Genomic DNA, 21,143 nt, shown 5'->3' with positions numbered 1-21,143 from the left:
TAGTGGTGCTCTGTACCATGGTCATTAGCCCCTTACCTAGATTTCTCAAGTTTAAAAATGAGGGGAGGAAGTTGCATTAAGGCAAAATTCAGAACAAACTCAATTTTTTTGGTTCTACACAATATAAATGGACTTTAGCCGAGCAGGAGTGAGTTAAGTTAATGAACTCCTCCTGAGATGGTCTGATCATTGAAAGTTAGTGACTGACTGCATTCCATTGAATTGTCTGCTTTTATTTTTGACAGATGAGGTTGGTTTGTGGTTTTATGGCAGAACCGAATCTCTTGCGACACCATGGCATTGTGGCAACTGAGCTGTCTCTTGAGCTTGAGAGGACCCAGCCTGGACTCCTGGTAGCTGCATTTGTTGCTTTACTGGAAAGCAACAAAATTAAACTTGAAGAGGCTGACATGTTCTTTAAGGTCTGTTTACGGTCAGTTATATTTTTGTTTCTGGAAGTTTATTTTATGTGTTCTACACCAGTGATGGACATTCCCGTTGTGGGGGAAGAGACCAAATGCTGTATTATCTTTTATTGACTTCAGATCCTAACCTCGAACTTAGTCTACGGTCAAACTTTCATACGCAACATGTCAAGACTACTGTGGCTGTTATTAACTTACAGCTGTGTGTCTCAATATGGCTAAGTATGTTCAAAGATTTGCCTGAAAGACTCCCATTATTATATTCAGCACAATAAATGCTGTACAACACCATTAATTTAGATAGTTGGAGATATTCCACGTATGCCGTGTTCTAGATTCTTCATAATTTTGACCTAAAACCCCAAAATAAATCCCCCTACCACTCGAGCAGATTTCATCACATCCTTCTGAGCTTCATTTGATCTCATGATCCTGAGGTAATTGGGGCTATATTATAACTCCACACACCCCATTCCACAACAAGCCCTACATTGTTCTTAATATTTAAAAAAAATGTAATCTCTGAAGCCTTTTCATCAAGTCCAACGAGTAGAACTTTGTGTCATAAATGTCGGCAGTAGCTTAGAAATTTCCATTCCGACAAATTACGGATATGCATTTCGTGCTTTTTTTTTAAAAAAAAGTGTGCCATAGTCTTAATTGTTTGCTGTTACATTCACTGGAAAAATTGATCTAGTGCAAGTGTCCGCTTGCACACTGGCTGAGAATGTAGTGTTTTAAAAACTATATTATGTAAGTATATAGGTAACCAGTAGAGGGAGTTAATGCTCTTCATTTGTTAAGCTCTTGGCCTGGGTAAGAGATAATGCTTCATATAATCATAGTGGGGGCAGATTTTAACCCCCCCAGGACCGGCAGGTGGGGGTGAGGGGGTTAAAAATTCAAAAATGGGGAAATCCGCCCACTTCTGGTTTCACTAAACCGCTCTCCAGAGGCTCGCATTTCAATATTTTAATGAGGCTGCCTGCATGCCTCAAATTTTAGGACAGTTTTAAATTTAATAGATGCGGGTCGGGTTTCCCAGGGTTCAGGAAGGAGGCGAGAACAGCTGGATCCTGCAGGTGAGTGCCTTTCCAGCATTGCTTGTGGGCCTGGAGGAGCAGGTGTGCTTCTCTTTTCTCCCCACCCCTGGTCCGTGATGTCCTCTCTGAGCCCTACCCCCCACCCCCGATCTACTCCACGGCCAGCAATCTTCTCCCCAACTTCCCCCCCCAGTCCCACGATCTCTCCCTCCTTCCTGTCTGCTCCCTGGCTGTGACCTGGTGCTGCAGGCCTCCCTTCTCCCCCCAACCCCCTGCCCACTTCCCCCCCCCCCCCCCACCCACCTGCCAAGCAGCCAGCTTCTCAAACTTGCTGGCTGCTGGCCGGAAACAGAGTAAATGAGGTCCTGCCATTAAATTCGGCAGGATCTCCAGGAAGCCGGTTTCCCGGCTGCTACACCTCCACCCCGCTTCCTCCCCGCCTCTCTGTAAATATGAAGGCCATAGAATCTTGCAGCACAGAAGGAGACCATTCAGCCCATTGTGCCTGTGCCGGCTCTTTGAAAAAGCTATCCAATTAATCCCACCTCCCTGCTCTTTCTCCACAGCCCTGCACATTTTTCCTTTTCAAGCGTATCTCCAATTCAGTGGAAATAAAAATGTGGATGGGTGCAAAACGGGCTGGTGACTCAAGATCAGCCTTCTGTGAAAACCTTTGTGTGAAAAACATCTGACATCAGTCCTAAATTTGGCTTTTACTAGTCTGAACCTGTGACTCCTTGTTATACTGTCACACTTCAGTTTGAAATTATTTTCCTTGTCCCTACTGTTCATTATCTTCTCTAACTCTATAAGGCCATCTCCTGTCATCTACATAATTCCAACATTTATAGTTATTGTTTCTTGTGATACTTATAAATGCGCAAAATAAAGTTGGAAGGGGAAGTCTGTTTAAAAATGGGGAAGGGATTGGGAACTGCTGATGTAATGGCTGATTTCTTTAGTTCTTGTTGCTAGGCACTCTGTGAAAAAGGCGGCAATGAGGAGGAGACTCCGCAGCTCCTGGTTGATTTCTGGGAAGCCATGTTGATAGCCTGCACCCAGGAAGTGGTGATCCAGGTACTGCTGGTGAAGCTGGTGTCGGTGTATATCCAGAGAACAGCCCGGAAACTACAGCCTGACAAGAGACCACTCAAAACAGTCAAGGACCTGGTATGTCCCTACTTCCCACCCCCCTCCAAACTTTAACATACTAGTGGATCTCCCATGGCATTGTCAGAAGATACTGGGTACATTGGAATTACACTGCCGCCTAATGGCAGCAGGTTGCAACGACAGCACCACTGTGATCTGTTTACATTGAGAAACCCCATCATTACTGATTACACGGGCATTTAAAATGTTGACATAAAAACATGACCAAAAATCGTGTTAACAGGAAGTGAAGTTTGCGGTAGGAAATGAGCATATAACAAAATTTTTAATGCAATACTAGTCGATATATGCGGTAGCATTGAACACGGGGAGTCAAAACCAGGTGTTGTCCTCGGGTGAAGCTGGTTAGAGGGCAGTTTGTCTGGACCAAAGTGTGCAGACATAATTCAGTTATCATATTGAAGTCATACGTTCTGAATGTTTATATTTCCAATACAAATTCCTGTGTCCACATTTATAATGGCAACTAACCATGTAAACTTGTCATGCTGTAATTGCGCTCTTCTGCCAGTGCCTCCACTGGTGGGAAGATGCAATTACAGTGTGATAACTTTCCTTTTATAAACGTGGACATAAGAATTCATATACAGGAAGTGTATACAGATTTATGATTCTTAATATGCTAGAATGGATATAACCTATATTGTCCTTAGTCTCAGCTTGGCTCAGTGGTAGCACTTTCACTGTCTGGGTCAGAAGGTCATGGCTTCAAGCTCCACACAGGACTTGAGCACACAGTCCAGGCTGACACTGCAGTGCAGTGCTGAGGGAGTGCTGCCCTGTCAGAGATGCAGTCTTTTATTTGAGATGTTGAATTGAAGCCCCATCTGCCTGTTCAGGAGGATGTAAAAGGTCCCATGTCACTATTGGAAGAAGAGCAGGGGATTTCCCCTGGTGTCCTGGCCAACATTTATCCTGCAACCAAAACCACTAAAACACTTTTAGCAATCGTCTGACATATGACTGAGAAATTCCTCTAAAACATCATCTTTATAAAGGAATGAAGGAGGGACTGTGTAGCACAGTGGGTCAGACACTGGCCTTTCACCTCTGGAGATCTGGGTTCGAATATAACACAGGCAGACAGCAACCTTTAATTTTTGATGTCAACACAGGAAAAAAAATAGTCCCACGGTTTGTAATTAGGCAGTATAACACCGATTTAATTTTTATTCACTTTTTTTCACAGATAAATTCATGTGCTCATTTCGGGATGATTTTCCCCTGGATCCACATCATCAATGCATCCAGTTCCCATTCACAAGGTCCTTCAGAGGATCTGCAAAAACTACAGGTTTGTGCTGGCTTTTATGAAACTTAGCTTAAGGGTCAAAGCCCATAGTGCAGGACACCAACCAAAGGTTGAAGAGAGTAGGAGAGAAGATTGGGTAAATAGAGGTTAAAATAGCTAATTGATCTCAAGTTTCAGTTTTAAAGCTAGAAGATCACAGGAGGATAGGTAGACCTGAGGAAGGTGAATTGTTCACAATGTAGACGTTGCAGGGGTAAATTTGAATTAAGAGCAGAAAACTACTCCTAGTTCCTCTCCTTCAAGCACCTCACCTTATTCTACACTGCTCACCTTTTCTTTAAAATTCTTGTTGTCCACCACCTCCTGAAACCCACTCCCGAGTTTCTCACTGAGATATCCTCTTTTCCTCCCTCAGCCTCTACATCGAGTGAACTCCTCAACTTCGATTATTTCACTCTCCATCTCAACTCGCCTTGCTCTCTCGCCTCTATTTCTCTGCTCTCCTATCCTCCCTAAACCCCTCCCTCCATATAAGCTCCCTCACCCATATTCACGGTCACCCCATCGACCTTGCCATCTCACGTGACCTCCCTACTCCATGATCTCGATCATTAACAAGGCCAGTTGTGACCACTTCCTTCTGTGTGCAACCCTGAAAAAAAACTCTTATCCCCCTCCCCCCCCCACCCAAGTTACTTAGAACGGCACTTTAAAGCTGCTAACTGCCTAGCCTTTAGGTCTCCGTTTGCCATGGTACTTCTGCAACTGTTGATCTGCTCAACGATTCCCTCATCACCTTTAATGCCTTTGTTCCTAGTAAAACCTTTACTCTCTCCCATCGTGGTCAATCCCTCTGATATGGTACACATCTTCAAGCTCTTGTGTGCAAGAGGCGCAGACTTGAACGTATCTGGCCGCACAACTGGTTTAGCCATCCATCACCAGGTCTGGGTGGACCACATCAAGCACTGTTGGGCTTTGCTCTCCTCTGCCAAAACTGCCCACTACTCCAGGGTCATCCGTCGGCTTAAAGCCCTTTCCCCTCTCGCCTGCCCTCCACTTCCCACCTTCAACAATAAGTGTAAGGAGCTCATGAAGACCATTAGAGCATACAAATAAGTCCAGTACATTTCATACAGATAGAATTCTTACGAGCATTTCTTTCATTTTATCCATAGTCCATTTTGTGCGGTTCTTCAATCAACATAAAATCTGTTCTTCCTCTTCTGCATCAACTCCCTGAAGATGATACTCCTGGTCTAAGTATCCATGTGCTATGTGACACCAGACTGGGTGAATGTGAACGTATAATTGACCAGCTCCTGGACCGATGTCCTGAGGCTGTTGTACCATTTGCCAATTGTGAGATGCAGCAGGAAAAACAGGTTTGCCTCATAAGAATCTCTTTTTGTGCATGTATTTTATTTTACATTTTCACGGCAGAATTAATGTATTGAATTGGCAACGGAAGATGCATTGGAACATACTAACTCGGGCTCAGTTGGTAGAAGTCTCACCTTTTGAACCAGAAGGCCGTTGGTTCAAGTCCCACACTGGTAGTTGAGCACGTTATCTAGGATGGCACTTGGGCTCCTTGTACCGTCCTCCAGATGAACCAAGATCTTCCTGTTGAGGCGGACATTAAAGATCTCGTGACACTAATTGAAGAGAAGGAGAGCGTTCTGTAGGAGGCCTTGCCAATATTTATCCCTTCAATAATACTGTTAAAAGTAGACTAACTAGTTACTCATTTCATGGTTCTCGGTGGAGCATTGGTGGTGCAGAATGGCTGCCGCATTGCCTACAGAGCAAGTCACTGGACTGCATGCTTCTTTCTGTGGGGAAAATAATTTTATTTATCCTAACAATATTGTAACAATTGAACTTAAAAAAATGACGTTTAAGAAAATAGTAGATTTTTTTTTAAAATCCAGATTGTAACCCACTTGATCCTCTTCCCATTCCCTGTGGAATTGCCGGAATTCATTTTTATTTCTCTACCTTCTCTAGTGAAAGTGTATGTTGGAGACTTCCTCCCGAGGCCTCTACCAAAGTCTCTCTACATTGTAAAGCTAGTGGCTAAGCATTGCACAGGAGTGGCCCTGGGTGACTGGTCCAGTGTGTGTTCTTTCCCTTTTCTCCCCTCACTGTGGAGAAAGGCCTGGCTGAATTCTGCAAGACAGCAGAGCAGATACCTCGCCATGTGAGCGCAGACCCAAATCCTCCCACCTTTTTATGCTGGGACCTTGAAATTACGAAGCCAGCTCGCCATTTAAGAGTTAGTTCCCCTGAAATTCTATGGCAGTTCTACCAATCCCCTGTTGTAACTGTGGTGGGACACCATGGAAACTGCGTAAAATGGCCATTTCCCTGGTGGTTGCACCAGAGTTTCAGGTGGGAGACTGGTAGAACCCCTGTTGAATTTCATGGCCAATGGTACCTTGCATTTCAGTTTGATGCATATTACATAGAATTACATCAAATTTACAGCACAGAATCAGGCCATTCGGCCCGACTGGTCTGTGCCGGTGTTTATGCTCCACACAAGCCTCCTCCCACCCTACTTTATCTCACCCTACCAGCATATCCTATTACTTTCTCCTTCTTGGCTTACCCTTAAAGGCATCTGTAGAGAGATGAAATATGCATATCATCTACATGAATGATGCTGACCAGATGATTTATGAGTGACAAATGAATGCTGATATTTCCCATATAACTCACTGCTGGAGACACTGTCCCTGTATAATATTTGTATGCTGTCAACCAGAAAAATATACATTAATATTAAAAGTTAAATGTGCCAGAGACTGGGCAATGCTGTTCTATTATTGCAGTACCTTACATGTAGGGATGGCTTTTTGCTTTCTCCGGTATTTCTTTACAGAAGTCTGATAATGATGGTGTTTAAAGAAAAAAAAACTTTCAAAATGCCACATGGGGAACATTGGCAGAAAACCAATATTATAGGACTGTGATGCAACATAATATTAGATCAGCATAAATTACCCCAACTTTCAGATGAAATAGTTTGAAATTCTTTCTTAAACAAATTTTGGCGGACAATATCAATCCCAGTTCTAGCTGTCGATGGCCCTCCTTTTAAACCGGATTCGTCCCATTCCTAAATATCGCTAGCCATCATAAACTGGATTCAGCCCCATTCCTAAATGTCGCTAGCCTTCCTATAGACTGGATTCATCCCATTCCTAGGTGTTGATAGTCCTCGTTTTTAGATTGGATTTGATCCCATTCCTAGGTGTCACTAACCCTCATAGACTGGATTCAGGCCATTCCTCATTGTTGATATTCCTCCTGTATCTTGGTTTCAATCTTGACTGCAGCAAGGTTTCCACAGTCCCGGGTGTGCCATTAATTCTCTGATATGACACTGGTATTTTGCTTCTTTCAGCCTCTATGGTGGAAGAAACTTTTGCCTGAACTTTGTAAGAGGACAAGAGGAGCTGGAAGAGAAAGCAGAATACTGGTATCTTCACTGAAAGGTATTTTATTTGTGTTTCTATACCAGTCATGCTGCAGTTTGTGACTACACTTCAAAAGTACTTAATTGGCTATAAAGTGGTTTGGGATGTGAAAGATGCTATATAAATGCATATATAAATTCTTGCTTTCTTTGATGCATACAACTGGGAGGGAAAAGTTTATTTTTCTGCAGTTCTGGTCATTTTCTTTTCTTAAATACACTAAATGTAATTCATTTTTTTTCTTTTTTTCTACCCATACTTCTCCTGTTGAGGTGATACTGTGGTGCTTGGGTATGGCTCCATGGGTAGAAGTGGCCCTCATTCAAGTGGACACTCTTCATTTTGAGAGTCTGGACAATGAATTTCAGTGGGATGTTTGACCATGGGTCCCATCACAGTCTAACATTACCCATTATCCATACAATAATTTCTTAAAACCAAAGAATCCCTCAGCTAGCCAGCAAATGGAAGACCAGTTGCTCAACATCTTTCCTGCTCCATATGGCTCAGAATCCCACATTTACTCACTGAGGAGGGGGAGGAATGTCCTGTTGCTACACAAAATACTAGCAGAAAAATGCATGATGATATCACTAACGGTGTTGGAACTGTGCCTTTGCGTTGCTGCTGTTGGTATTGGTTTTCATAATGTGAGGGTCTCTGCATGCAATCCATAGAATTCTTTTTCCTGATTTTAGATTCTAATTCCAAAACGTTTGTATGTCTCTGCCCCCACCCCCGCCCCCCTCCCTCAGAAACCTTGGCAGTGGTGGCCACCACTCTACAGCCTCTGGATTTTCTAAGTATGTTGCCAGATGATGGTGTCGCTCTATTTTTCCTACCCCATCTCCTGGAATGCAGCAGGAAGAATTTAATAACCTGACCTGGAGTCAACATCGGGCGGAAAGGAGTTGTGTTGCGCCACACGAGGAGGTGTTCAAACTTCCCAGGATCCCAGAACGAAACAACACGGTTTTTGCCTCGATTCTGGTGCCAAAAAGATCAGCCTAACTCTAATCTACACTGGCAAGAAAAACAACTGGCAACCTGGTCGATTTTAGATGTTGCAATGTATCTACGTAACAAAACATGTAGGAAGGAGTAGAAATAAGTGGCAAAGTTCACTTGCTAATGGTTAACGCACTCTTACGACATCACTGTGTGCTATTTCTACGCCAGCAATAATAAACGCTCTGGTAAAAACAGCCTACTAGCATCTAGTACGAGCATGTTCAGGTTCATATATGAACTTCACTGGAATTTTCTATCCTTTGATCCATTCATAAATGATATATCTGAATGTTTTACATACATGTTTCCAACTTGGAATTATTTTGGAGAAATTGTTTTGTCTAATAAGCCACCTTCTCCATCTTCCCCTCTTCAAAATCCACCCCAATGCCATGTATCGTTCTCAAACCAAGAGGGTGGATGCATGACCCCTCCCAGTTCTCTCAGGCCCAAACAGACGCCTGGGACTGGGGAGCTGACATAGTATCATTCAACTGTGTAGTGCACTGGAATGCACCATATTATATTCCACTCTTTCTCTCTTTCCCCCCCCCCCCTCCAAAAACAGATATTATTTGTATTCCAGTGACTGCCAAATTAACCGTATCACTTAGTCTCCTCTGAACGCTTGTTAACTTTTCACCAGTATGTGCATTTAACCAATTATTTATTTAACTTGTTAATATTTCACTTAGTATCTACATACCTCCCAAAGAGACAAGTCTTGTCCCTAACCCAGTAACTTCTTGTAACCATACAACCAAGGACATTTCTCTTTAGATTCAGAAAACACATTGCTAATTATATTTTTAAGTTCTACTTTACTGATTATGCAGGCATTACTCATCCAATCACGTGGATCGATTAGTTCACAAACCTGCAGTTGGGTTATGCTGTTACTGGGTCGAGTTGTCTTTTTTTTTTGAAATGGTCTTGATGAGAAAATTATGAAATAAAATTCAATAACCAAGACTTATCTTTGAAGTTATTCACTTTGATAACTATCACGGTAGTAATAAATAGCACAACTAGGAGGATCCATTTTGTGCATGGGATGGATGAGGCGCCTGTGTCAGACTGTAGCCAAGCACTTGAAATGGATGGGGAGGCTCAGAGTGCAGTTGGACACACTGGAGGTGAAATCGGCCTTTGATGGTAATGCAAAACAGGCAATAGTGAATCGGCAGCCCGTTTTACACTCCGCCCAATTGTCATTTCCTTTGAAGTCAATAGAAATGAAAATTGAGCATGCTGTAAAACGAGCTTCCGTTCATTATTACCCATTTTGTGCTACTGTCAAAGACCAATTTCACCCCCTTGTGGTGAAATTGGTCTTTTGACAGTAACACAAAATCTCTCTTTGTTGTGTAACCCAATTTTCTTCTGCATACCACCACAGAAAAGGTTTTTGCACTCATGCTAACTAACTTTGCAGTTTGAAATCTGTTTCATCTCAGTCGTGGTATTTTGTATTGAAGCATAACTTACGAGATGAGTTTGCTGCAGGAAACTTGCAAAATGGAACTTTTGCCAGGCTGGTGTCACTGCGCACTGATGGATTAATCTATTAATCCAACGTTCCATGGACTGACAGCTCGCATGGAATTTCTGAGTGTGACTTACCCATTTTTCCCTTCCATGCCACTTGTTTTCTTTTCTTCCTGGGTGATTCTATCCTGGAGAGGATAATGAGGAGGAGCAGTCAACAAGCAGATGACTTTGATTTATTCTCTTCTCTAGCATGGAAGTAACCCCCCCGCCCCCCAATCACAGCCCCTGCAAAACACTTTCTAAGGCCTCGATCAACAATTTGGTATGTGCAATTGTTGCGGAATGAGGTGATGCCCTACTGCTCCTTCATTTTTAGATAAAAGCAAAACAGCAGGTTTGATATGATTTGTTGTTCACTATCCCCATTGCTCAAATATTGTAATAGAGATTTTAAGATAAATTGTGTTTTTTTTTGTCCCGATTATCTTAGGAGCTAATGGACATCTGAAAAAGAGCAGTATGTCCGTTTAACTCAATTATAAATACAAGTTGATTTGTACAGCTTAAATGACTAGGTGCCCATTCTAAGTGAGTGCAGTAACTGGTAATACCAGAATCTGTCCTAAGTTGCACAATTCTGCTCTCATATTAAAGTTACCTGATAAGTTTATGTGCTGTATTTCCCTTTACCTGTCTGCACGATGGGATTTTACAGACCATTTTCTCTCTCTTCCCACCACCCCATTCCTCTCCTCCACAATTGAATGCAGTGACGTGCAAAGGTTGGCAACCCAGATGCTCATTCTTCATACATTGAGCCTGGGCAGTGATTGTGCAAAGCAATTTCACATTAGGTTTTCAGTCACAGCAATGAACAGAAAACATTACAGCAAGAGAGCTTACAGAGTTCTTTATTAGTCACTATGTAGAGAAAAGGACCAGGTCAGACCATTCTGTATAACGCATCTATATTGTGGGGTTGTTTCAATTAAGCAAATCTTCACAAGATTCTTTGCTGCAGTTGAAGGCATTTTAAGCAGGAAGTATTTGAGTTACAGTCACAAAAGATGTATGTACAATCTTTCTTCAGTTGGTCATAATTAGTGAGTATGTCCTCCAAAAAACTTCTTGACACTTCCCAAGATACCTGTTTGTTCTGGATGGAGGAAGAGGGGGGAAATTAGCATTAGAAAAAGCTCCCACTTAATGAAAAATCACAGTTTAAATGAGTATGCAAACATACAAACATTAGTGGATCTCCTGCTGAGTTGCTCATTGATGGGCGAAGGGCTGCAGCATGGTTTGATGTGCAGGTGTTGACATTAAAACTACTACTCCAACACCTCCTATGCAAATCTAAATAATCATAGCTGCTTGTAAATGCGGAAGGACAATTAAAAGTAGGTAAAGTGCTTGTAAATTTCAGTCTCTAGCTCAAAAGGTTCCAGGATGAAATATCATCTGCCTTTTAAAATTTTGTTTTACATGTGTAATAAACTGATGTTGAGTATGGCAGATGCATACAAACTGCAAATATATAGTGTTAGAATGCAACAAAAAAATTAGTAACATTTCTTCCCACCCCCACTTCTGCTTTCTTGTGTTGTTATAAATATATCTAAGGTAGTATGGGAAAGGCCCTTCAACGCAAAAATACTGTTCCTTGTACAACTCAGGTACAATTGGTCCTATCAGGGACTCCACCTGAACCATTTAATTTCCTGAAAAAAGCGTCTTCAAAAATGCCTCCCTTCCCCATCCCTCGATAGGCCAAGCAAAATCCTGATCCAGCTCTTTTATTAAGCCAATAATTTTACATCGTTATTTTTTGACTGAATATTTTCCTTGGTATATCAGCTCCATGATCCCAGTAGCTCAGTAATCATTGTGTTCCACACACCGTTTAATTATTGCTATCTATACTTATCCTTTTAGCCTTTAACCCCATTTTTAACCAGACATTCATCCTTGTTTTTTAAAGCCATTAATTAACTCAGCACTAATTACATTGTGTGGGAGTCTTATCTACATATCTGTTACTCTGTGATGAAGAAAATCTGAAGTCCTGCTTAAAGCTTAATTGTCCTACTCCAGTGGTTCTGCATTACCCAGACCCCATAGCACTTGTACATGTCCCCTTGCTCTTTAATGAAAACAAAATACTGTGAACCTCTCCATAACTGCGAGCCCTACATCTCAGAATCACCTTGATGGACCCTGAAATCTCACCAATGTGTGAATTTTTTTTTTGAAAGCAAAGTGCCCAAAACTGCACCCAATATTTGAATTACCTGTACGAGGTCAACATATCGTGGTTTGACTTCAAGTCAAATGCCTTTGAGAAGTATCCTAGTATTTGCCTAACCTTGTTGATAACATCTTTAAGTTGACTGGTTATTTTCATCAAATGATCAGTAGTCGCACCCAACTACTTTTTGTTTTCTATCTTGACTAATGGTCAGTCTTTGTGTACACATTTCATGTTTCCCTTTCCAATATGTATTACCTTAATTTGCCTAAATTAAAGTCTATCTGCTATTCTTTGTCTTACCCCAATTGTTGTTCATCTTGTTGAATGCTGACAAGTTTACCCTTTCTTGTCAGCTGACCACAGAGCTAATATTGTATTATTACTAAATACAGTCCTTTTTTAAAATTCATTTTCAGGATGTGGGTGTCGCTGGCAAGGCCGGCATTTATTGCCCTGAGAAAGTGGTGGTGGGCTTCCTTCTTCAACCGCTGCAGTAGCAGTTTGATAAAACTGCGTGGCTTGCTAGGCTACTTCAGAGGGAAGTTAGGAGTCACGCACACTGGTGTGGGACTGGTCACATATAACCTTGACCAGGTAAGGACAGCAGGTTTCCTTTCCTAAAGGACATTAGTGAACCAGTTGGGTATTTTCAACAATCCAACAGGTTCATAGTCACTTTTTCACTTTTACAAGTACCAACTTTTTGTTCATTTCCAGATTTTTAAAAAAACTGAATGCAAATTCTCAAACTGCCCCATTCTCTGGGTTATTAGTCCAGGCCTCTGGATTACTAGTTCAATAACATAACCACTACATTACTGTCCCCAATTCATATAGTTCATGAATACAATGAACATATTATGAAAAAATAAAGTCATTATAGTGTGGAAAATATATTGCCTCCTCTGTGCACTTTTGTGACAGTGCTAGACAATGCCTCGAGATGAAAAGGGAAGGAGAGGGAAGAATTGTATTGTTGCTACAGAATATAGCTCCAACAGACTCAAATGAGAATTACTTTTTACGGTAGTTGATGGCTCAGTGGGTGCTGGCCAATGTGGTACTGAGGCATATAGACCATAAGGTGCCAATAATTCTGAGCAGGCATGTTATACCAGGACCCCTTCATCAAATACCATTAAATTGCCTCTATTCCCACAAAATGGATGAACACAGAGTTCCACAGAGAAACTCCGTAAACAGGGATATCTTTATAAAGCAACCAAGAAACATCAAAATGAGAAACAACACCTAAGGGTAAATACTCTGCTGCTATAATTATCCCTTAACGTTCCTTATTCCTGTAGTTCAGACATGCTGCTATAGACTTCAATGGGACAATACTGCATTCATCTTATTTGTTGCATACATGTCACTAGAACCACTTCCATGTTTCAGACTATGGTCTTCCAGCCAAGTTTGAATTTTACCTGGTTTCTTGTGGACTGTGTAGGTTGTCTCCATGCCATTGTGGATGTGATCCGTTACATGACAGTGAAGAAGCCAGGTACCAGGATGCTGTGGACTCATTTCCACAGTCTGGAAGGTTCCTGGGAGGATATCGTACACATCTCCACGGTGGAGTGTATTCATCTATGTAGAAACAACAACAAACATATTCTGGAATTTCTTTTCAACACTTTGATACACTAACTTCAAAGCCTTACTAAAGTGAGGTCCATCCATGCTGGAATGCAAAACTTGTTCCAATACCAAGGGCTGTATAGTTCAGCCCACCATACAATAGCCAAGAGGTTTGAATATAGTCCATTCTTGCTCCTTATATTGGCATCCTAGAAGGTATTTTTTTTGCTAACATGCTATATAATCATAAGATGAAGGTTCAAGCCTGAGTTCCACCATGTGGTGAGTAACTGATCTCAGCTATTCTGATAATGGGAGGTGTCAACCGAAGATTAAAGGCCTCCCAAAGGAAAAGTAGAGTAAGTCGGACCAAATTACTAAAAACCTAATTAACTCCTAAAGCCCAGTTTTGGCATTACATAGTGTAGCAGAGTGACAGAGGGCCCTGATCCCCGAGTAAGGGTGTGGCCCGTTTAAGAAACCTCCCCTTTAAGAGGAGGGACATGGCCCTTTTAAGAGACCTCATCTTTAAGAAGTAAATAAGGCTGGAGTGGGTGGAGACCTTCCCTGTTCAGATGAGAGATAAAAGGGTGAGGCACAAGAGAAACAGGGCTGCTGCTGCTGAGACAGAGCCCCCTGAGCACAGCCCAAGGGGGAAACTTGAAAGGTGCTGGGCGCTGGGCGCTGGGGCGAAGCTGATGAGCTGAAAGGCAGTTGCAAGGCATTTATGGACAGCTGAAAGAGCCTGGCACTAGGAAAGTGTACTAGGCGTTGTCAAAGTTACAGTGTATTGGGAAAGTGTATTAGGGTCACCAAAGGTACTGTAGTGCGTCTTTGTGTGGAGCGAATTAAAAAAAACTTGGTATGAAGTATGAATTGGTCAAGGATTATCGTTTGTTATATGCAGAAGGTTACGAGATGGTAGGACTCTGTGACAATAGAATTTACAGCACAGAAACAGGACATTTGGCTCAACTGGTCTGTGCTGGTGTTAATGTTCCACACGAGCCGTCTCCCACCCTACTTCACCTCACTCTACCAATATGATAGGTACAGCGCAGGAGGAGTCTATTTGGCCCATTGTGCCTGTACTGGCTCTTTGAAAGAGCTATCCAATTAGTCCCATTCCCTGCTGTTACCCCATAGCCCTGTAATTTTTTCCCTTCAAGTATTTATCCAATTCTCTTTAGAAAGTTATTATTGAATCTGCTTCCACCACCATTTCAGGCAGTGCATTCCAGATCATTACAATTCGCTGCGTAAAAAAAATGGTTCCTCATGTTGCCTCTGGCTCTTTTGCTGATCACCTTAAATCTGTGTCCTCTGGTTACTGACCCTTCTCCCACTGGAAACAGTTTCCCCTTATTTACTCTGTCAAAACCATTCATGATTTTGAACAACTCTATAAAATCTCCCCTTAACTTTCTCTGTTCTAAGGAGAATAACCCCAGCTTCTCCAATCTCTCCACATAACTGAAGTCCCTCATCCCTGGTACCATTCTAGAAAATCTCTTCCGCACTCTCTCTAATGCCTTGACATCCTTCCTAAAGTGTGGTGCCCAGAATTGAACACAGCTGAGGCCTAACCAGTGTTTTCTAAAGGTTTAGCATAACTTCCTTGCTTTTGTACTCTATGCTTCTAGTAATAAAGCCCAAGATCCAATATGCTTTCTTAACAGCCTTCTCAACTTGTCCTGCCATCTTCAAAGATTTGTGAATGTGCAGCCCCAGGTCTCTCTGTTCCTGCATCACCTTTAAAATGGTACCGTTTAGTTTATATTGCCCCTCCTCATTCTTCCTACCAAAATGCATCACTTCACACTTCTCTGCGTTAAATTTCATCTGCCATGTGTCTGCCCATTTCACCAGTTTGTCTCTGTCCTCCTGAAGTGTGTTACTATCCTCCACATTGTTTACTACATTGCCGAGTTTCGTATCATCAGAAATAAGAGCAGAAGTAGGCCATACGGTCCCTCGAGCCTGCTCCATCATTCAATATGATGATGGCTGATCTTCGACCTCAACTCCCACTTTCCTGCCCGATCCCCATATCCCTTGATTTTCCCCTAGAGTCCAAAAACCTATCTATCTCAGCCTTCAACATATTCAATGACTCAGCAACCACAGCTCTTTATCCTTCTATTCCTTTCTACCTCATTTACTTATCTAGCTTCCCCTTAAATGCAGCTATGCTATTTGCCTCAACTACTCCATGTAGTTAAACTTACTAGAGCTTAAGGGCATTTGTAACCTTGATCTGACATTGAAATTCTCTCGGCTGGTTTTGTAAGGGAATGGAGGAGTTTCAAAAGTAAAGCAGTTGCACCAAAGATGCTGACTGTGCTGTTTTGTGGCATGATGACAAGAATGAGTTGGAGGAGGAAACAGGAAACATTGTGAACAGTCTTGCTTTCACACCCGAGGGGTGCAGGGAGGAGGAAGATTGTGGAGATACCAACTCCCAACAAGAATAATACTTAGTTACACATTGTACTAATACCCTGTTCAAAGTTGCGGATCTCAGTCACATCAACAGGGGAACTGGTGAAGAGGGGTCTGGTATATAGAGGGAGAAGAAAACTATGACTTTTCTTGGCTCCTCTGTTCATGTCTAGGTGCCAATGCTATTTCACATTATTTCAAAATACTTCTGAGAAATGTGAGGTGTTGTATAAATGCATGTCATGCATATTTTGCTGGAGTGAATGATTGGAAAGTACTATAGTTATTTCCATGGAGGGTTAGGCCCACTTTTCTTCCAAAAGCTAATGGCCAGATTAAACCTTATTTTGTGGGCTAAACCCAATGAAACAATAAAAAGCACTTTACCTTATAGTCAAAGCTGTGCCCATGGAAATGAACAGTGTGCAAGTCTATTTCATTACCCATTCCAGTGAGATACCAAAACACCTTTTCATCCACAAACATATCCAGTCCATGCAAGTTTCCAAACAGCTTTCCATTTATAGCTGGAAAAGTAAAAAGGATTAAAGTAGGACAATTGGTCACATTTATGTCATATCTTGTTTTCCAGTAGGCTGTGTGATAAAGTGCTATGTACTTATAACTGCTGTAGAATCTCAACTAAAACCCAATAACATGCACTTCTACAGCAGAACTATTCCTTATCTTGTGTACAAGTTGGCAATAGTAAATTACCATGAAACGTGGATAATTTAATATTTTACAGTAACAGCAGACAGAAATTCAAAGAAAAATTGATTCTGACTGATACTAATAAACCCAAAAATTCAAGCATGCTACTATGATTTTGTAAAACACAATGATAGGATTGTCAATTTTGCATGCCAGGAATGCAGATCAGGAATTTGGCTCAGGTCAGTGGATTCTGCAGGATAATCCATCCATTTGGTGCCCGACGTCCCGATTTGCACTCCTGGTGTGAAGCTTCGCTCCAGAAATGCAAACCACTATCTCGTTGAATTGTCCTTTCAAACACGGGTTGTGTCCATTAAGACCGTTTTAAGTTATATAACACCAAGGTGAAACACTGGTCTGGCGGCGGTAGTGATTGGAGCAGTTGGATGAATTACAAGCATGTTGGTACATCCGTACAGTGTATTGGCTTTACTGTAACTTTTTCCTCCCCAGTAGCATATTGGTATCTATACATTGAGAAGCCTAGACTTTCCACCACTCCCCCTCACTCATTGATTTTTTTTTGGTGGCTATGGGGCAGGCAGAGGCAGAAAGCAACTTGGGGCATGTTCTGCTGACTCTTCGACACTGGAAGTTGGGTTGCCCATTAGGCCCTGGCATCTAGCATTCGGAGGTCAGCGAAGGGATTGCTGGAGCAAAACCTGAAGAGGGGGCTGTGCAAGCACTCTGAGTGCTTCCCGGCATAGGCCCTATCTAGGAAAGGAAAAGGAGAAATTTAAAAGGTTTTTTTCAATATAAATTAATGGGCAGCATGCCAGCCACCTCTCTGACCTGCAGCTTCAGGCCACCAGACTCTGGCATGATTCTCTGGAACAATTATGGTCAGGGTCAGCGGAGCGTTGCAGGGGTGAACACCAGCGATGCCCCTCCACAAAGGAAATGATGGTGGCAGTGGTGGAGGTTTGGAAAGTATAGGTGGGGGGGTGATGGGGTGGGGGGGGGGTTTGGAAAGTATAGGCCAGCAAGTCTAGTGATAACAGTGTCCGTACTTCAGGAGTTCTCCAGGTTTTAGCTCAGGAAATGCCTGTACTGAAAGTGATGGGCAAAATGTTATGAATGTTGGGTCCTACAAGAAGTTCTCCAAACAGGGATACCAATTAATTGTTAGTCTGATTTTAAAGCTGACTAGGGTGGAGCACATGCATGGAAAGACTCAATCAGTCACTAATGACCTCTATTTGGAACAGCATACAAGTACTAAAGAGGACAACAAAATACAATGCATCACCACCTCAAAATCCATGGATCTCTTCACTGAATCCTAATGTATGCAGCTAAAGTGAAAAATGATGGTTGAGACTGCTGTTTGGTTACCCTGAACCTCTCCCTACACCCATCAATAGCAAATATAATAGAATGAACATACCATGCTTTTTGTTGCTCTCTATAAAATCTTCATTTGTTTTATCGACTTGTTTTGATTTGAGACAATAAGTTTTAATATTTTCATCCAGGTACCATGACTCATTCTCATCAAAAACTAAAAAGAGAAGAGCAAATTCTTGCAGTTGTTTTTTCTTCAAGCCAATTGTTTCAAGGAAGTTTTTGCGACAGGTGACCAGAGTCCCTATCAGACCGCTGTTCATATCCTGCACCAGAGGGAAAAGGAAGTGTGAGAACATTACACACTTAATTTAAAATAATTGAGCTTCAATAAGCTAATCCATTTATGATATATACGAAGGCAATGAACAATACTGTGTGTAAAATGAGGGTTAATAGATAAGCAGCAATGAGTAACAAAGCAAAAATTCAATCGAGTGGTTCTTAAGATATCATAATACCCTTGCCTAATATATTTTAGGGGGTAGATGGAGTTAAGATACAGATCAGCCATGATCTAATTGAATGGTAGAACAGGCTCGAGGGGCTGAATGGCCTACTCCTGTTCCTATGTTCCAATAAACTGCGAGAGAGAAGTTCGATAGCCAGAACTATAATTCTGCTAGCTATTTGCTTGTCCTTTACCATATAGGAACATAGGAACAGGAGTAGGCCATTCAGCCTCTTGTGCCTGCTCCGCCATTTGATAAGATCATGGCTGATCTGTGATCTAACTCCATATACCTGCCTTTGGCCCATATCCCTTAATACCTTTGGTTGCCAAAAAGCTATCTATCTCAGATTTAAATTTAGCAATTGAGCTAGTATCAATTGCCGTTTGCGGAAGAGAGTTCCAAACTTCTACCACCCTTTGTGTGTAGAAATGTTTTCTAATCTCACTCCTGAAAGGTCTGGCTCTAATTTTTAGACTGTGTCCCCTACTCCTATGAAATCTACATTCTATTTTTTAAAAGAAAGATTATTTTACTTTTGTTGTTTAGTGATGGAGGCCGCAATACCAGATAGATGCAGCAATGTGTAGATAAAATTGTAATAAAGAAGATAGTGAGATTAAAATTGAAGCAGCCGTCCTCATGGGTGCGGAACTTGGCTATCAATTTCTGCTCGACGATTTTGCGTTGTCGTGTGTCTCGAAGGCCGCCTTGGAGTACGCTTACCCGAAGGTCGGTGGATGAATGTCCATGACTGCTGAAGTGTTCCCCGACTGGGAGGGAACCCTCCTGTTTGGCGATTGTTGCGCGGTGTCCGTTCATCCGTTGTCGCAGCGTCTGCATGGTCTCGCCAATGTACCATGCTCTGGGGCATCCTTTCCTGCAACGTATGAGGTAGACAACGTTGGCCGAGTCACAGGAGTATGAACCATGCACCTGGTGGGTGGTGTCATCTCGTGTGATGGTGGTATCTGTGTCGATGATCTGGCATGTCTTGCAGAGGTTACCGTGGCAGGGTTGTGTGGCGTCGTGGACGCTGTTCTCTTGAAAGCTAGGTAGTTTGCTGCGAACGATGGTCTGTTTGAGGTTGGGTGGCTGTTTAAAGACGAGTAGTGGAGGTGTGGGGATGGCCATAGCGAGGTGTTTGTCCTCATTGATGACATGTTGAAGGCTGCGGAGAACATGGCGTAGTTTCTCCGCTCCGGGGAAGTACTGGACGACAAAGGGTACTCTGTTGGTTGCGTCCCGTGTTAGTCTCCTGAGGAGGTCTATGCGATTTTTTGCTGTGGCCCGTCGGAACTGTCGATCGATGAGTCGAGCGTCATATCCCGTTCTTACTAGGGCGTCGAGCAGAAATTGATAGCCAAGTTCCGCACCCATGAGGACGGCCTCAACCGGGATCTTGGGTTCATGTCACGCTACACGTTACCCCACCAGCGAACAAATGTTATCTGTTTTTAATATAATGGGTCATTTGCTGGCTCTCTCTGCCTTCCGGATGTTTCTGCCTCTCTCTGTGTTTTTTTTTTTCTCTGTTTTTTTTCCCTGTTTGTTTTTTTGTTGAATGTGTATTCGGGGGTTCTGCAGGTGACACCTCTCTGTCTGAACACGGTGATTGCCTTGGCAACGGGCAGTTGCAGGGGCAGTCTGTAAACACCATGTATTGTTCAATATGTATAAATGCGTAGGCTTCAAGGAGCTCTTGAAACATTTGCCTGAGGAAGGAGAAAATCTCCGAAAGCTTGTGAATTTAAAATAAAATTGCTGGACTATAACTTGGTGTTGTAAAATTGTTTACAACTATAAACAGCACACAGCATTGTCAAATTTCCTACTGCTTGTGCAGGCATGACCACCCTACTATTAGGACATTGGCTCACAGGGTTAGCCGGAGTTGAGTGGGAAGGATCCCACAGTTTTGCCCCTCCAGGACGCATCAATGAGCCAGGCTGGTCAAATCATCAGCAGTGCCCTGAAGTACCACAGAGCTGCTTGGCTCAGGTCTCAGATTCCTAAGTCTGATCCAGAGGGTTGTCTCGGGTCAATCTGCTAGCACTAGTCAACTCCAAAGAGAACCATTATTGGTTGTTGGACAACTGACAAGCACCAGGTGGGCAGTAGGTACAAGGAACACCTCAGGAACAGCATAACAACCGACACAGCTTACCATATAATATGTAAGTGTACTGCCATCATCCTCCTGACCTCACCGTGAACACACACCATATCCTATCAAATAATGATTCAACAGTTGCAGGTGCAACACTTCAGAAGCTCTCTGCAACTCACTCATGGTAGGTATTAATCCCCAAATATATAAATGCTTGGCCTCTAGCAGCTGGTGTCCCAAGTCCGAGTTTCCTTATCAATTATATGGCAGACAACTGCCCGCAGTGAAATGGAAGGACCAATGCAGGGCAGCTTGCAACATTCCAGCCAGCTTACCTTAATGTTCTGGACATCCAAGTCCAAT

The 21,143-nt window shown here is 42.4% G+C and overlaps 2 protein-coding genes across 4 annotated transcripts in view; one reads left to right on the top strand and one right to left on the bottom strand.

Annotated features, from left to right (window-relative positions):
* Positions 1 to 9,361, top strand: part of hps3 (HPS3 biogenesis of lysosomal organelles complex 2 subunit 1) — a 32,170-nt gene extending 22,809 nt beyond the window's left edge. For all 3 annotated transcript variants that reach the window (XM_067995004.1, XM_067995002.1, XM_067995003.1), the window contains exons 13-18: positions 246 to 422; positions 2,444 to 2,638; positions 3,831 to 3,935; positions 5,072 to 5,278; positions 7,306 to 7,396; positions 8,134 to 9,361. In XM_067995004.1, coding sequence (XP_067851105.1) covers positions 246 to 422; positions 2,444 to 2,638; positions 3,831 to 3,935; positions 5,072 to 5,278; positions 7,306 to 7,396; positions 8,134 to 8,261 — 903 coding nt within the window. In that variant the 3' untranslated portion in view covers positions 8,262 to 9,361. The remainder of the gene's footprint in view (positions 1 to 245; positions 423 to 2,443; positions 2,639 to 3,830; positions 3,936 to 5,071; positions 5,279 to 7,305; positions 7,397 to 8,133) is intronic.
* Positions 9,362 to 10,775: 1,414 nt separating this feature from the next.
* cp (ceruloplasmin) overlaps positions 10,776 to 21,143 on the bottom strand; it is a 46,521-nt gene continuing 36,153 nt past the window's right edge. Inside the window, exons 16-19 of the mRNA XM_067995001.1 lie at positions 18,262 to 18,484; positions 16,545 to 16,684; positions 13,562 to 13,724; positions 10,776 to 11,036 (exon numbers count right to left, since the gene is read on the bottom strand). Coding sequence (XP_067851102.1) covers positions 10,981 to 11,036; positions 13,562 to 13,724; positions 16,545 to 16,684; positions 18,262 to 18,484 — 582 coding nt within the window. The 3' untranslated portion in view covers positions 10,776 to 10,980. The remainder of the gene's footprint in view (positions 11,037 to 13,561; positions 13,725 to 16,544; positions 16,685 to 18,261; positions 18,485 to 21,143) is intronic.

The sequence above is a fragment of the Heptranchias perlo genome, chromosome 13 (genome assembly GCF_035084215.1).
Source record: "Heptranchias perlo isolate sHepPer1 chromosome 13, sHepPer1.hap1, whole genome shotgun sequence".
Lineage (NCBI taxonomy): Eukaryota > Metazoa > Chordata > Chondrichthyes > Hexanchiformes > Hexanchidae > Heptranchias > Heptranchias perlo.
This window is presented reverse-complemented; position numbering and strand designations above follow the sequence as displayed.